Source organism: Glarea lozoyensis (genome assembly GCF_000409485.1).
Source record: "Glarea lozoyensis ATCC 20868 chromosome Unknown GLAREA7, whole genome shotgun sequence".
NCBI lineage: Eukaryota > Fungi > Ascomycota > Leotiomycetes > Helotiales > Helotiaceae > Glarea > Glarea lozoyensis.
In genome coordinates this window covers 652,113-667,625 of record NW_007361002.1, presented here as the reverse complement: position 1 = coordinate 667,625, position 15,513 = coordinate 652,113, and the positions used below count along the sequence as shown (strand labels likewise).

At 47.1% G+C, this 15,513-nt stretch overlaps 6 protein-coding genes across 6 annotated transcripts; 4 read left to right on the top strand and 2 right to left on the bottom strand.

Annotated features, from left to right (window-relative positions):
• Window positions 1-179: 179 nt before the first annotated feature.
• GLAREA_01408 (uncharacterized protein) lies at window positions 180-2,261 on the top strand (the record flags this gene model as incomplete). Its single annotated transcript, XM_008088624.1, has 2 exons — window positions 180-229; window positions 287-2,261. 2 exons carry the CDS (start codon window positions 180-182, stop codon window positions 2,259-2,261), a joined length of 2,025 nt encoding a protein of 674 aa, XP_008086815.1.
• A 1,532-nt stretch (window positions 2,262-3,793) lies between these two features.
• Window positions 3,794-5,687, bottom strand: GLAREA_01407 (uncharacterized protein; the record flags this gene model as incomplete). Its single annotated transcript, XM_008088623.1, has 2 exons — window positions 3,794-3,943; window positions 3,993-5,687. The coding sequence occupies 2 exons, from the start codon at window positions 5,685-5,687 to the stop codon at window positions 3,794-3,796; spliced, it is 1,845 nt and encodes a 614-aa protein (XP_008086814.1).
• A 2,456-nt stretch (window positions 5,688-8,143) lies between these two features.
• Window positions 8,144-9,825, top strand: GLAREA_01406 (uncharacterized protein; the record flags this gene model as incomplete). Its single annotated transcript, XM_008088622.1, has 2 exons — window positions 8,144-8,355; window positions 8,505-9,825. 2 exons carry the CDS (start codon window positions 8,144-8,146, stop codon window positions 9,823-9,825), a joined length of 1,533 nt encoding a protein of 510 aa, XP_008086813.1.
• Window positions 9,826-10,600: 775 nt separating this feature from the next.
• GLAREA_01405 (Phosphoglycerate mutase-like protein) lies at window positions 10,601-11,347 on the top strand (the record flags this gene model as incomplete). Its single annotated transcript, XM_008088621.1, has 1 exon — window positions 10,601-11,347. One exon carries the CDS (start codon window positions 10,601-10,603, stop codon window positions 11,345-11,347), a length of 747 nt encoding a protein of 248 aa, XP_008086812.1.
• Window positions 11,348-11,982: 635 nt separating this feature from the next.
• GLAREA_01404 (Bacterial luciferase-like protein) lies at window positions 11,983-13,056 on the bottom strand (the record flags this gene model as incomplete). The annotated part of the gene is made up of 1 exon (XM_008088620.1): window positions 11,983-13,056. The coding sequence occupies one exon, from the start codon at window positions 13,054-13,056 to the stop codon at window positions 11,983-11,985; it is 1,074 nt and encodes a 357-aa protein (XP_008086811.1).
• A 1,157-nt stretch (window positions 13,057-14,213) lies between these two features.
• On the top strand, window positions 14,214-15,277 carry GLAREA_01403 (S-adenosyl-L-methionine-dependent methyltransferase; the record flags this gene model as incomplete). Its single annotated transcript, XM_008088619.1, has 3 exons — window positions 14,214-14,400; window positions 14,457-14,538; window positions 14,602-15,277. 3 exons carry the CDS (start codon window positions 14,214-14,216, stop codon window positions 15,275-15,277), a joined length of 945 nt encoding a protein of 314 aa, XP_008086810.1.
• Between the last annotated feature and the right edge of the window lie 236 nt (window positions 15,278-15,513).

Genomic DNA, 15,513 nt, shown 5'->3' with positions numbered 1-15,513 from the left:
CTTCCATCTTCCTTTGCACCTTCCCTCCTCAGCTATATAACTTTGACCCCGAGCTCTTCCTACAACGACCAGGCTGAAAAACTTCTCTTGAAAAGCAATTTACTATCGATATACATTCAAAGTACAAACGTCACCTTGTTGAACACGTTCTTTAACCGAGCTCGTCACCCTTCGTCAACATGTCTGAGGGGACCTCCAAACCCTCTGGTAGGGTCGTCAACACTACCCAGTGAGTCTCACCTTTGCATATGCAAACTTCAAATTTTCTGATGCTGATATTTCGCAGCCAAATGGGATCTCAACGGGGAACCGAAGAGCATCCCAATTCTAACCAAAAAGACAACGGCAAAAACTGTTTGTTTAAATCGACCAACGCCGGCAGGAACCAGCGCCGCCCAAATAACCGCAACAACCAAGCAAAATGGGCACATAATGAGTCAAAGCAAGACCATCATGGATCTGGAAAACCGCCAGCAACACGAAAACAACAGCCAAGAGCCGCAGCGCAAAAACCAGCTGACAACAAAAAGGCGGCGTCACAACAAAAACCTTCCACTAACGCATCTTTTTCTAACGGTTCTCGTGCCCCCATCAGCCAGCCTTCTAAGCCTGGACCCCAACGTCAAATTGCGCATGATCTTGCGGCCACACAAAAGGTTTCCACATTGGCAACTGCGCAACCTGCAAAACTCAATTCAAACAACCCGAGAAATGGTAAGAATGGCGGCAACAAGACTTCTGAGCCTCTCGCGAAGAAAGATGGAAATGTCAACACCACCAAAAAAATTCCTTCCAAACCCAAGGGCTCCTGTTATGATTTTCTTCAGACTGGGGCTTGTAAGTTTGGGATCAAATGCAGGTATTCACATAATCCGGACGTTGCAACTACAACCAGACAAACTCCCAATACGTCACGGGTATCACAGGCGTTACAGGAACGACTTGCAGGCGTGAATGCGAGACTATCCTCGAAGCCAGCAGTACAATCAGACTCAGAATTGCCAGCTCAGGAGGCCACCGTCGACAAAATATCCGACCTCCTTTCCAAAACACAGGTTTCGGTCGAGTCAGACCTTTCACCAGTATCAAACAGCCTGGCCAAGTCACATACTCCAAACGAACTGGAAACCCCATCGGCATCCGTCAGGCTGAATCCCAATACAGGAACACCACGACAACCCAAAAAGAAACAGCAAGCTTGGAGACCCTTGGATATTAACGCTGTCTCAAAACCTTCTACCACGTCTTTCACTGGTACATACTCCCAAGCTGCGAAATCCTCCCCTCCACCGGGGTTTGCTTCTCATATTGTAAGAAATCCACCATCTCCAGTGATTCCATCTACACCATGGGAGAGTCCATCGGATCTCGCAATTTTGGAATATAGCAGTTCTTCGGGGAGAACATCTCCAAGCGGATCTATTGACCCCTCCGTGGAGGTTACCAATCTTGGATATGAATCATGGGACAATCAGAGACTTGTTATCTGGATGGACCGAAATCTCAGCGATGAGGTAAAGATCAAGCTCAAGAGGGATTACAGACCGTATCTCGAACAAGGTGTCCTCCCTGTTGCCCTTATAAACAGTATGGCTGGAAGAAGAAGAAAGGGCAAGGGACAATTTCCAAATTTCATGAATCTTCCAGCCGAGATTCGCGAAATGATCTGGAATATGGCATTGCGAGACAGCCAACAAGAAGTCCACGTCAAGGTTGATGCAGTAGACGAATTTGATGGAAGCCTCACAGTAAACATAAGACCAGAAACTGATTTACCACCAATCATGCGAGCCAGTAAGGAATCCTACTACCTGGGAGTCAAATGCTACGATCTATCTTTCTCAACCAAAAAATTCGGCGAAGCACTTTGCTGGTTCAATTTTGCAACCGATAGCCTTGTCGTACGAGGTGGTCCCTACGATATCTTCAGCAAGTACCTTCACACTCGCGATACCCGACGCTTGCAACACCTCACCCTCCCTATGAAATGCTGGATTGGTAAGACAGACGCAGAGAAAAAGGCAATCAGGGTGATGCTCAGCCGATTCAAGCATCTCAAACTACTCTCGTGGATGGCGGGAGATAGTAAGGACGATGAGATGTACACGAAGGATCCTCATGTCATTAGGCGCTTGACGTATATGGTCCACGATGTGTTTAGGGACAGATGGGGGAAGACATGTGAGGTTCCTCGAGTCGAGCAGAGGGTTATTCCCGCGCTACTGGCTAGAATGTGGGGGATTGATAATTTGCAGATTTGAGGCGAGCTGGTTGTGTTTTTAAGTCACGGCCCTCATCGCTCTCGATTATCAGAATGCTTGGTCTATCGCTACGCAGGTTTCTCATCAGGATTTCATTCTTACTCGGCATCAGACCTTGTTTAAATTCATCAGAAATCTTTCGGACTCTTTCAAATTTGGACCTTTTCAGGCGTTGGAATCATCGGGAGTTTTGCATTGGTTTAGTTTGCTTCAAATTGGCTTTCAAGGCGTACTGGATACCTAGTCCATGATGGATGAATAAGATTAAATGAATCCGGAAGATGGATTCCACTGATCAGGATATCCCTCGTTTCAAATTGGCGTTCATGGCTTTCACATCATCAGGGAGTTTTGCGTTGTTTCCAATTGGCGTTCCGGGATGGATGAGATTGAATGCTGGAAATGAGAAATCAGGCGTTGATCTGAGGCATTGTACATTAGTTTGCGATAGCATTTCATAACTTGTTTCCTATTCTCTGACGTACCGGACCTTGACAATGTGCTTTAAGAAAGTTGTTAAGTTTGTGAGACACTTTCATACATGCATTAAAAAGGGCAGGCATACGTTATGAGTAGATTCGTCGAACTTGGCCTATGTTATGATATTTGGTAAATGCCTAGAACGAGTGTCATCAAGACGATCTGGAGATCTCAGCCATCTTTCAGGTGAAATCTTTAGGGACTTGGATCTCTAATGACTAAATCTCAAAAGTGGTGGTATAAATCGTAGACGCTGGTACTTATCTATTCAGTAGAAAATATCAAATTCGGACGACCAGAATTTGAGTCAGGCTTAACGGGTTATGGGTGTTAGACAAGAGACGATGTCACGCGGCATGTAAAGAATCATGATACTAGAAACCAAAACATGATATTGTTTGCTCAATTCAAAGAGGGTATTTAGCGCACACCACACATTACATGAACACGCGACAAAATCCTCTGCATCTTTCTCTCTCTCCTCTTTCCTCTCTCCCCCACTCACACCATTCTCCCCCATCACATCACCCCGCCTCCATCGCCACGAACTATCCAAACCACCCCGCCTCCATCGCCACGAACTATCCAAACCACCCCGCCTTTCCTTCATCACACAACCCATCTCCATACGCCCATGCCAAATCCCAAACACAAACAAAAACGAACGAACAGTCCTCTAGGACCCTATCAAAACTCCTGCAATGTTGGATTTTCTTCGCCTGTACCCACGCTATGCGGGGTCATGACATATGTATATATATGTGCCCCTTCTCCCTTTCGAATGAAAATAAAAATATGTTTTGTGACCCGATTTCCTATGTAAACACCGACGAACGCCAAAATTACCCTGTATGGGTCAAGACTTTGAGTATGGACAATAGGACCGAAATGTTTTGCGTGGGCCTATGCGATGTACAGCGACTTTGTCGAGCTCGGAATTGGTGCTCGGTAGCTGATCTCCCCACAGAGGGCTCCCCGAAAGCATATAAACAACCGCGAACTTCTGCGGTGCCGGTCGGGGGTGATTTGAACTCGTGACCGTGGTGTGGAGATCATGGATATTCCCAGCTAATTTCGTACTCTGGTATACTTGGACCTTGCCATTTCTCGCCATATGGGTTCAGGCGATCGTGCGAGAAAAATCCGTCTTGAGCGCGTTGGATCACGTTCAGCCAAGATGAAGGCTCTGGGTTCTTGCGCCACTTGTAAACGGTTAGTTGCATTCTGTAGGATGTGTTATATTTATCTTACCTGGTTATGAATGTGATATGTCCACGCTCCACGGAAGAAGTTCTCCATTGTTCGGTTGGTAGGTGGATATTGGTCGTCCTCGATTTTGTACTCGGTCTTGCTCAGAGCGTTTTTATCGTATGTTGTAACCGCGGTCGTAGTCATTTGACTTGCGCGGACTTCCTCAGACTTTTCCTTGGTATCTGCTACATCTCTCTTCATTTCCCAGAAATGGGCTCGACTTGAGGAAGACGCAAGTTTCAAAGGTGCTCCTTGATATGCTTCCCACTCGTCCTTCAATGGAAAAGCGTTCTTGCCCTTGAATATCTGCCCGTAATCGTGGAAGCATGGAATAGAGCACTCTCCAAGTCTGTCGGAATTGAATTCTGTCCAGATTGGATCGAACGCTGCAGTCTCCAGCATGTGAAATTCTTTGTTTCTGTGGTCCTTCACGGCCATCACGCCAATTACCCTTGGATGGAAGTTCAACCCCATACGTACACCTCCGCGAAGTAGGTAAGACGAGAGTGTTGAATTGGCTGTTAACGACATGATGGCCGTATTGTAATCTCCCGGTGAGGGGTGACCGCCCCATCGCTCAGCGAAAGAATGTTGATCGCCGATAAGCAGAGGTCGCATGTCTCGGAGCATGATAACGTCCATATCGAAATATGCGCCTCCATAAATGTGTAGGATAACGAATCGTACAGCGTCTGATACTGCGACAGGTAAAAAGGTCATTTTCTTCTCGGTAACGATCAACCACTCTTGTCCATTTCCGTCTCGGATCAAACCATCGGCAACTACCGTCTCATTCTTGGAATTTGGTTTCCCAGGGTTCTTATAGTATCCAACCCCATCGGTGTTGTCACCTTTGGGAAGGGGTACTCGTGAAGGAAAGTGCCATGTTTTGAGAACAATATCTCCTCGCTCGACGAATGGAAGAAACTTTTTAAATAAGGGGTCTTGGTTCATCATCTTCTCCAACGCATCCTTGTCGCGATCCCCGTCTAACCATATCCATAGTCGGGAACACGGGATATTCTGGGTGTGGAAATAGCTCTTGATGAATAGTTCTACTCTCCAAGTCGCAGGCCCTGTCCAGTAGGTGTGGTAAGGCACAATTGGACCGTTGCATCTGCCCAGCGAGTCTTTGGATGCTGCCTTGTAGGAGGGATATTTGTCAAGGGTATTGTCGGCACCGTCCGCATTAAGGTATTCTGCTAGTTTCGGTGGCTGTTCGCTCGCTCGTTCCCCGCGGGAAGGTGTGTAATAGTATTCCTTTTCGCCATTGTTCAAGTAGTTGAGACAATCCTGAACATAGGGCATCTTCTCAATCTTTTCGTAGGACCCTCTGCATTCTTCCACCAGCTTCGTGAGGTTTGCGATCGTGTCGATGCCAGGTCGCTTGCCTAAGAAATCATCCTTGGGAACCACCAAGCTCTCAGGCCTGTTGAACCAATTCGCACTAGGCTTGATCTTCTCGACCTTCAATTTCGGGGAAGGTACTCGTCCGCCGGTGCCAATACCATCAGAGGAGGAGAAGCCTGGGCGAACGCTCGCTGCCGGGTTTTTGTAGAGGTCGGTGGGTGACTTTGGAATCGAGCCCCTCTGAAATAATAGAACCGCCAAATAGATGAAGCCGTAGAGAATCGAAGCCACCATAACACTCTGCATCACCCCCCATGCGTTCCTCGCACAACTTTTCTTTGCCATCGTGTCTCTTCAACGCAGTTCTCCCGGGTCGCGTCGACTCCTTTCTTCCCCTATTCGCCCAGAGAGTGGAGGCAGCAATGGTGCGGCGGTGATGGTGAGGGGAATTGTTATGCGTGTCTTTGCGCCATAAATTGATGTTGTCCAGTTCTCTTGCAACTCGAAAGGAGGGATTCGCAAAATGTTGTGTCAAGGATTGTGGAGCCTTACCTGTGTATTCGCGTTAGCTGACGATCAGGAATAGCAACGTGAATTCACAGCCTCAGCGCTGGTGCAGGCTGACTTACGGCAGAAAAAGAGATCAGGGGCCAGTTAAGGCGAATGTCTCTATTGATTAAACGGAAGCAGCATGAAGAAAAGAAATGTTCGCACCGAGGGGTTGTCGTGTCGGAAAGGAGAGAGAAAGAATTAAACAAAATGGGGGAGAAGCGGAGGTATTATTGAATGGGGAGTTGGGGAGTAGGGAATAGGGACCTGGAGGGTCCACTGCAGTCTGCAGGATGAAATTGGTCTGGGCGGGTCGCCCGTGGCGCGGATGCGACTGGGGTTGTGGAAACGTGCTAGGGTTGGCAGGGTTGGGTAGGCCCAGGTAGGGTCCCGTAGAGATTTGTGCGAGAAGCCCTTTGTGCTTTTCCGTGCTTTGGAGGGGGGGGTGGGGGAGACGGCTCAGTTGTTGGGTTCCAAGGTGGTCAAGAATGGGGAAATGTAGGTGCGGCTTGGAAGAAAGCAGTCGCAATCGTGATGGGAATCATGATCGATGAATTGTGAGTCTACAGGTTCAACTATAAATAAAAAATCGGGTTGTTGGTTGGAGTTGTCTTGTTGCAAAGTGGCCGCTGCTTGACGACCGGCACAGCATAGACGAATGCCACAGATACGCAGGAACAGATTCGGGACTAGTGATAGGAAAGTATACGAATACCGGCTCCGTCTCACACCGTTAATAGAAGAGCATCAACGGGTTTGAGGATCATCTCCTATCATAAAGGCATACGTTAGCCTTCTAGGTAGCTACAAGTACTCGACTTCTATCCTCGCTTAAGACCATCATGTATTCCTGAATTTCCTTTCCTCCGCACAGTATCATTGGTTCTTTGCGCTTTTTATTCATCAGTCTAGGCCAAGATAGCCAATCCTCAAGACACACTTGCTGCATCTTGACCTGTCACAAGGCGTCGGAGTCGGCCTTGGTGTGGCATCTCAAGCCTCCATCTCGATTCTCCAAGCATGCCATCACGTTGGGGATGCGCACGACCTCGTTCACCCCGCGTCGACGGGACAGCACAATAGAACAAGAGTGTTAGCCTTCGATTGTTGCTTAAACAGAGGTGGTGTATAAGCGGGGTTCGTTTGGGTTCGTTTGGGTTCGTTTGCACCATTGCTGCGTTGCATCTCGAAGACACTCACGCAGTTTTCCGTATGTCAAGCCTATCTCAAAAGGGAAGACATTCTCGATCTCCTAATACTGGTTAAACAAGGCTGCTTAGCCTACCCTTATCCCCTTTTCGGACGATTATCACTTCACCACCCTCGATCAATTTTGCGGTTGGCCAAGCCCTCGATTGGATATCCCATTTTTAATCGTTTGCACAGCCTCCTCTACTCAGAATATCGCTCAACCTAGCAGGCTAGCACGAACTACGCATACTCGTACCGAGTTTTAGGGTGGCTTACTCCTTTCTCAAACCTAGCTAGTCTAAATCTTATTTGGCTGACAGGCACGATCTCTTTCTGGAAGTACACTTTCGTACGGGACTTGCCACGGGCCGACTTTCCTACATGCCGATCACAATGGCAAGATGAAACCCCCGATCGAATTTCTTTTCCATATGCGGCGAACTCATACGAACTTTCGTACAATTCTTCACTTGCAGGGACTCCCTTTCGCACGTTTCTGCATGGCCTATGCGTTACCCCATTATATTTCCTCCTGAAACACTTATTCTCACCTACAAATCGAGTTTAAAGGCTTGTTTGCTGACCTTCGGGTTTCTACGAGGTCTCAAATAGAAGTATCTTAGTAGAAGTCTACACCCAATGCATTGTCGTTACGACTTTGGATTGAGCATTTGAAGCATATGTACGGAACAAACCAATTAGGCCCATTTTCGAAAGTCCCCTTTTTAAGCGAGTACGTACAATACGTGCGCTCGAGCCAAGCTCTACCTAGTTTTCAAACCGAACAGAGCAATCAGAAGGCGAAAGTTAAGAAGCTATCTATTCCGTTTGTCAACCTGCACTACGAGCATTACTTGCATTATTTACTGACCAGTACGCAGCCTAAAATGTATTATCGTCTTACTCCAAGTCTTACTTGCATCCAATTGACCTGCTTCAGATCTTCGGCAATTCAATTACGACGCGCGGACAGGACTTTGCCGTGACGCGTATTGAGGAAGTTTTCCACCGTTGCGCCCATAGAGACAACTCGTCGGTACGGCAAATGGAGTCGTAACCAAATGAAGAGTCTACATGGTTGGGTCGAGATAAGGCATGCAGGATGTCTTTTAGGAAACAAGAAGCTTGCTTTCCGACCTGAATGGTGGAGTTCTTCAAGTGCAAGACTCTTTTCTACGAAACGTGAGAAGACAGCAGAAAATGGGATTAAAAAGGATTCTGAAGTCCAGACTTTCAAAATAAAGACTGGATCTGCTGGGTCTATTACCATTGAGTAGGTACTATTTCTCTTCTGTTCAATTTTCCGTCTTCGATTACAGTAGTTGGATGTAGAAATAGTACATTCACGTGACTCCCCTCTTATGTTCTGTTTCTATTTCTATTCCAAGAATCAAGCAAAGTTATAGCACTAAAGACCTCTAGTCTGTACAACTCGCATCTTCTCACAAACATAAGATCACCTCTGTATATCTATATACCTCCAGTCGGCCATCACCTTCGAGATGCTCACGCCAGCCTCCCATCCTTCCTACCATCTACGCCGAAAGCCATAGCCAGAATTAATTATCGCTGGAACCATCTCCCCCCACCACCAAAGAAAACCTCAAAGGATTCATCTTCGTCTCCATCACCGCCGCCAGCTATCTTAACGAGCGATCCGTCATATGCCAATCATCCGTTTCCAACACCTCTTCATGACACCCTATACGGATTCGAATTTCTGACTAACACCGTTCTGAAATCGTACACTCCCAAAACTCCTCCTTCTATACCCGCTGAGAGAAAATCATCTTTCTCTCCAGAATCGGCTTACTATACTCCACCGTCATCAAAGAAACCACTACCACGCAGACCGCTTATAATATGTAGTTCTTACCTGGGAGGTTCGCTTGCTACCTCACTGGCCTTGACCGAATCGAAGGTTTCCAAGACACTACCTTACTACATAGCCGGTCTCATCATAGAAAATGGAGTCTACGACTGGACGCCAATAGCAACCTCACGTCCACCAAAACCACATCCATCACAACATCCATCAACCAAAGCCCCATTCAAACCCTGGACAGCCAGTCATCTCCACAAACTAAAAACCCACCTCTTCAACTCTCCCGAAAGCCCATTCGACGCCTTCGTCTCACCCGTCCTCTTCTTCCGCACCCCCGGCCACCACGCCCCCAAAACCTGGCCCTCAAACCCCTCAAGCCCAGAACCGAAAAACACAACTCTCCTCCCCAACGACGAATACCTACACTACTCCACACAAACCGACTCCGCGGACCACCTCGACGACGACGAATCTTACGACATCATCCCCGAAAACCTCGACCCGCTATCCAAACCAGGCATTACAACCACAACCCTCTCCCTCGGGCCCGCACCACGCAAATCCCCTCTCAGATTCCCCGCCAAGCACTCAGACATTAAACTCCCGCGCAGCCTATTCCTGTACTCCCCTGCCGCGAGTAATACACCGGTAGTGAAGAACGGGAAACGGAAGAAGGCGAATGGAGAGGAGCGGGAGCTAGAGTTGGATGATTATGTGACGCCGCAAGAGCAGGCGGAGGAGATGGCGGGGTTGATGAGGAGATCGGTACAGCTGCATGAGTTGGGGGAGAGGAAGATGTGGGATGAGGAGTTGGATGTGGAGGTTGAGTCGGCGGACAGGGTGAGGGTGGTGGAGATTGGGGAGGGTGTTAGGGGAGAGGTTGAGGAGTGGATTGAGGAGGAGGGATTGGGTGGGTGAGTGGTGGTGTTGTAGGAGTATGTAGGATTATATGTATATCTGAATGAAAATGTTCTTTGGAGAAGTAGAAGTCGCAGACATAATGTTACCACAGTACGATGATGGCGGTTCGCTGTAAACCGTTGGCTGTCAGTCCATTAATCAAAAGACTTTTACCAAAGGAATTCGAACAAGCTTGTTTTGTACGACATTCGTTTTGTGCTTTTTTTCTTACGGCTCATGTAGCTCTATTAGAAACGTCCAGTTTAAATAGATTTGAAAAGGCACACCTCTTTTTAAAGTTAGAGCCCACTAATACAGGACTTCGCATTAAGTACAGTCTATATTACTACTAACAAAACCCAACTTTCATAGAGCAATTTGATGATATCGGTAGAGTACATCAATAAGTAAACACGACAAGAGAGATAATTTCTGACATCTCGTCTAAGTTTCCTCCCTAGTTCGGCATACTTTCCATGTACAACTCAACCACGACCTCCATTCCGAAATCGTCATTGGCTTTTATATTTTTTTCCCTGAACACCAGACCGGGACAAATGGTAATACAATTCAGTGCCACGTATACAAAATGTAAGCAAAATTGGGGACTACAGTCACAGGCCACTAAATGGTTGGAACCTGAAGGTCTATAAGTTTATATAAAAACAGACCTACCCCCTCAAAGCATTTCCTATTCCACACGCTAACAACCCACCACACCCCCACTATCGCAACTTCTCCCCCTTCAAACTCTTCTCCTTCCCTCCAAAAAACCCCCCCCAAACCACCCACCATGCCCAAAACAACCCTCCACCTAGTCCGCCACGCCCAGGGCTACCACAACCTCTCAACCGCAAACCACACGCTCCCCGACCCCTCCCTCACCCCCCTCGGCGAGTCCCAATGCGCAGACCTAGCAGCCTCTTTCCCGTACCACTCGCAGATCACGCACCTCGTCGCCTCGCCCCTCCGGCGCACGCTGTACACCGCGCTGCTCTCCTTCCCTGACGCCGTCGCGGCTGGGAAAAAAGTGCTCGCGCTCCCCGAACTCCAGGAGACGTCTGGGTTGCCGTGTGATACCGGGTCTGAGCCTGCGAAGCTTGAAGAGGAGTTTGGAGGGGAGGGGAAGGTGGATTTAAGGTTGGTGGAGGAGGGATGGAATTCTAAGAGTGGGAGGTGGGAGGCGACGGCGTCTGCGATTGAGAAGAGGGCCAGGGAGGCTAGATTATTTCTGCGGGACTTGGGGAAGGGGGAGGATAACCATATTGTGGTGGTGACGCACGGTGGGTATCTGCATTATTTCACGGAGGATTGGGATGGGAGTGAGCGGTTTACGGGCACGGGGTGGTCGAATACCGAGTTCAGGTCTTATGAGTTTCGAGAGGGGGACGAAGGTGCGGGGTTGAAAGAGACGAAGGAGAGTCGGGAGAGGAGGAAGGGAAGTGAGAAGGAGTTGAGTAGGGATGAGCAGAGGGAACTGAGGGATACGGCGGAGAGAGGGTGGAAGGCTAGTGGGTTTCAGGGAGGGGAGAAGTTGTAGGGTTTGTTATGTTGCGTTGTTGGTAAGGTGATGTTGAAAGGGAAAGTTGAAAGTTGAAAGTTGGTCGATAGAATGGGATATACAGCGGGCATAGAACAAGCAAAGCTTAGAGAAGATGATAGATATAGAACGGCTGCTTCTAGAAATAGAGAATAGAAGGAATAAATTGACTGTAATATTCCGTATCATCGAGCTATCATTACCAAGGAAAGCGCTACATTTAGTACAATACTAGCTGTGAGTTGACAGATCTTATTTCCGGCCTGCTTAGACAGAGGTCGTCTGCGATGTAAATAGAAGCTTTATGTATTGCAATTATTTGAAGTGGATGAGTAAGTGTGGAATGGGGTTCGGATGTATCTTGTTTAATGCTCACCTAGTCATTAATCCTAACGACCGATTTCAACCAGACACATATATATATACATTTATACATAATACCACAACAGTAGGATTTTTCAAAGTCTTCTTTCGAGAAATTTGTTAGCCATAAATTTGATTTAGCTTGATTGTTATCCGAAGTTAGTAGCAATAGATGGTTACTTATAAAAAAGGATAAGACTTTATCCTTGTAGATATTTGAAGATTTACGAACCTCATGGACTGAGTAATTACTTATTAACTAACACACCTACTTAAGCACCAACCTTCGCCCTCGACTTCATCAACGGCTGCACCTTCTCCCCAAACTTATCCAACCCCTCAAGAAAATCATCAAAAGTCAACATAATCCCCTTCGTCCCCGGTAACTCAGCGATATCATCCAACATTTTCGCAACCTGTTCAAAACTGCCAATCAGCGTGCCCATATTGAAATTGACCGCCCCCTCTGGCAGATTAATAGTCTTCGCCGTCGCGTTATCATCCATCTTCGTGTCTTTTCCACCTTGATCTGCCATCCAGGCAAGAGCTTCCGTGTCGGCGCCTTCTCTATAGAACTCCCACTTCTTCCTCGCTGCCTCTTCTGTTTCTTCTGCGATCATCATGAATAAAACGTAAGCACCGACGTCTCTGCCTGTCTTCTCGGCTGCCTCGACTAATCTGGCATTGGCTGGTGCAACTGCAGTAGGTGTATTGATACCAGAGCCCATAGCAAAGTTGAAGTCGGCGTACTGCGAAGCGAATTCCAACCCCTTTCCACTTTGTCCTGCTGCTACGATCTTGATGTCATGAGATGGCTTTGGTGACATCTTACAATCATTCATGGTGAAGTGCTTTCCTTTGAAGTTCGACACTCCATTTGCCCAGAGGTCTTTCATGACTTGTACATATTCCGTGGCGTATTCGTAACGATATCCAAAATAGGTATTTCCGGGCCAGATGCTCATTTGACTGTATTCAGCTTCTTGCCACCCAGTGACAATGTTGACCCCGAATCGTCCAGGGGCTATTGAATCAATCGTCGTTGCCATTCTAGCAACAAGAGCAGGAGGTAAAGTGAGAATCGCTGAGGATGCGAAGAGCTTGATTTTGGTTGTTACTGCTGCCAAAGCAGCCATAAGTGTGAAGGATTCGAGATTGTGGTCCCAAAACTCGGTTTTACCACCGAATCCTCTTAACTTGATCATGGAGAGGGCGAAATCTAAATCATATTTCTCTGCCTTCTGGACAATTTGCTTATTCAATTCGAAGCTCGGCTTGTATTGAGGCGCGTTGGTTGAGATGAGCCAACCATTGTTGCCGATGGGGATGAAGACACCAATCTGCATATTGAATGATCGATTTGATGAGAAAGATGAATTAAAAGTTGGAGGAGTATATAGAGGGTGTATTGTCTTTGAGATTAACAAGAAATGAAGATGGTAAATTCAGACTGCGAGAGGAAACAATAAGAAGAAATCCAAGAAAGTGGGAGACGCGACTTGCATAAGGCCATCCGTAATGCGGATCTCCGCAAAGCAATGGTGAGATAGGAAACAGCACTGAGAGCTGTAACAGCACTCATATTTTGTGGTATCGGATCATGACTACTGTCAAATCAAGAGGTGATGGCTAAGCAGCCAGAAAGGTGGGATGTGAGATCCATCGGCCAAAGATCCGAAGATAACGACCTGCTACCACACGAAAGACAGATACCGTAACAAAAGTATGAACCATCAAGACGATAAGCCCTTCTTCCCGCGTGACTACGTCAGTTGGGAAGATATCCCATTCTCCAAGTGATGCAGTGCCTAGCACAGTACGAGTGCTTCCTTTTCCAGCATTTAGGTCATATGTTATTAACTCCTGTCTCGACATCTCTCCTCTCGTAGTGAGATTAGACTTGAAGAGTCTTGATAGTGAATCAAAAGCTGTGGCAAAGAAGAGTTGACAATTCCTTTATGCTTGAGTCCCACCATCCTGGATGTTGACAAAACCTATATCAAGAGAAGAAAAATCAACTTTAACATCTTCAGGCAAATGAAAATTGATACATGGTAGAACAAAAAGCACAACAAGTGAGATAATAGTGAGTTGAACCAACGGCAACTCTCATGATTCTTCCCCTCCTACCAACGAGTTGAACAATTTGTTATCCCGAACACATCTTTGTATGCTTGCATGACACCATGCATAGTCTAGTGGTATTGAAAGTAGGACTGCGAGCAGACAATGTTTCGAAGATAGTGCTGGTTGTACCTATTATTGAAGAAATTGAGCTTCGAAATCAGTAGTGAGCGGAGTTTGATAATTCTTGTAGATCAACAAGTCCTCGACGACTGATGTCGAACTTGAATGTGAAGGACGTCACGTGGTATCGTGGAATTTATCGACAGCCTCGTTTTGAAGGCTGACAGAAAATCAATCAACCTTCCATCTAGTAAATACCTCTCGCTCTAGAGACTCAAACTCTAGCCAATTCCCCGTCTCCAGCTCTCAGTTCACAATGGCGACAAAATCCGCGATTCGACCTTTCCTAAAGGCCTCAAGATTCCAATGCCTCAACTCCCGAACCTCACGATATTTCTCGCAGACCTCAATCGCGCGATCCGAACCTCCACAACCCACGAACCATGAAAGAACGACGCATTTTGGATTTGAAACTGTTGCGGAAGCGGAAAAGGAGGCTAGAGGTGTGTTCTCGTGGTTCAACTGGGAGTGAAGATTATATACTGATTATTGGGAATAGTGGCGGGAGTCTTCAGTAATGTTGCGCAGAGTTATGATACCATGAACGATTTCATGAGTTTAGGTATACATAGATTATGGAAGTACGTTCTACTCCCATCAATCCATTTATTTCATTCCTGAAACCTCATCTAACAAATCCCCAGAGACCACTTCGTCCGCTCCATCAACCCGGGCACCACCACCCCCTCAACCACAACCACCCCATCCCCAGGCTGGAAAATGCTAGACATAGCAGGTGGAACAGGAGATATCGCATTTCGACTCCTCGATCACGCAACAAACATCAACAACTCGCCTTCCTCCACCATAACAATCTCAGACATCAACCCCGAAATGCTCGAAGAAGGCCGCAAACGCTCCCTCAAAACCTCCTACGCAAACTCCCCCCGTCTCTCCTTCCTCCTCGCCAACGCCGAGATCCTTCATACCGTCCCCTCAAATTCCGTAGACCTCTACACCGTCGCATTCGGGATCCGGAATTTTACCGACAAGCCCAAGGCGCTGAGGGAAGCATATCGAGTGTTGAAGCCGGGAGGTGTGTTTGCGTGTTTGGAGTTTAGCGGGGTGACGAATCCGTTGTTTGATGCGATATATAAGAGGTGGAGTTTTGGTGCTATTCCGTTGATTGGACAATTGGTTGCGGGGGATCGCGCGAGTTATCAGTATTTGGTGGAGAGTATTGAGCAGTTTCCTAAGCAAGAGGAGTTTAGGGATATGATTCAGGAGGCCGGGTTTGTGGTGCCTGGGAAGGGATGGGAAGATCTAACGGGAGGTATTGCTGCTATACATAAGGGTGTTAAGCCAGTTCCGAAACAGTGATGGAAGCTGGGTTTGATATGAGATGTAGTTTGATACTGGACATCACTGTATATTGGGAAGGAAATCTGCTGAAGTTGGAAAAGGAGGACGTCTTCGCCAAAAGCGCCTAATGTATATTATGTATCAATTGTACAAAAGTAAGATCACACTCATAGAAATAGAGCAATGTACAACGGACTAGGTATTTCCTATTTGCTCCACATGATCACCGGCCAACGTTCCTGTCTTCTGGCATA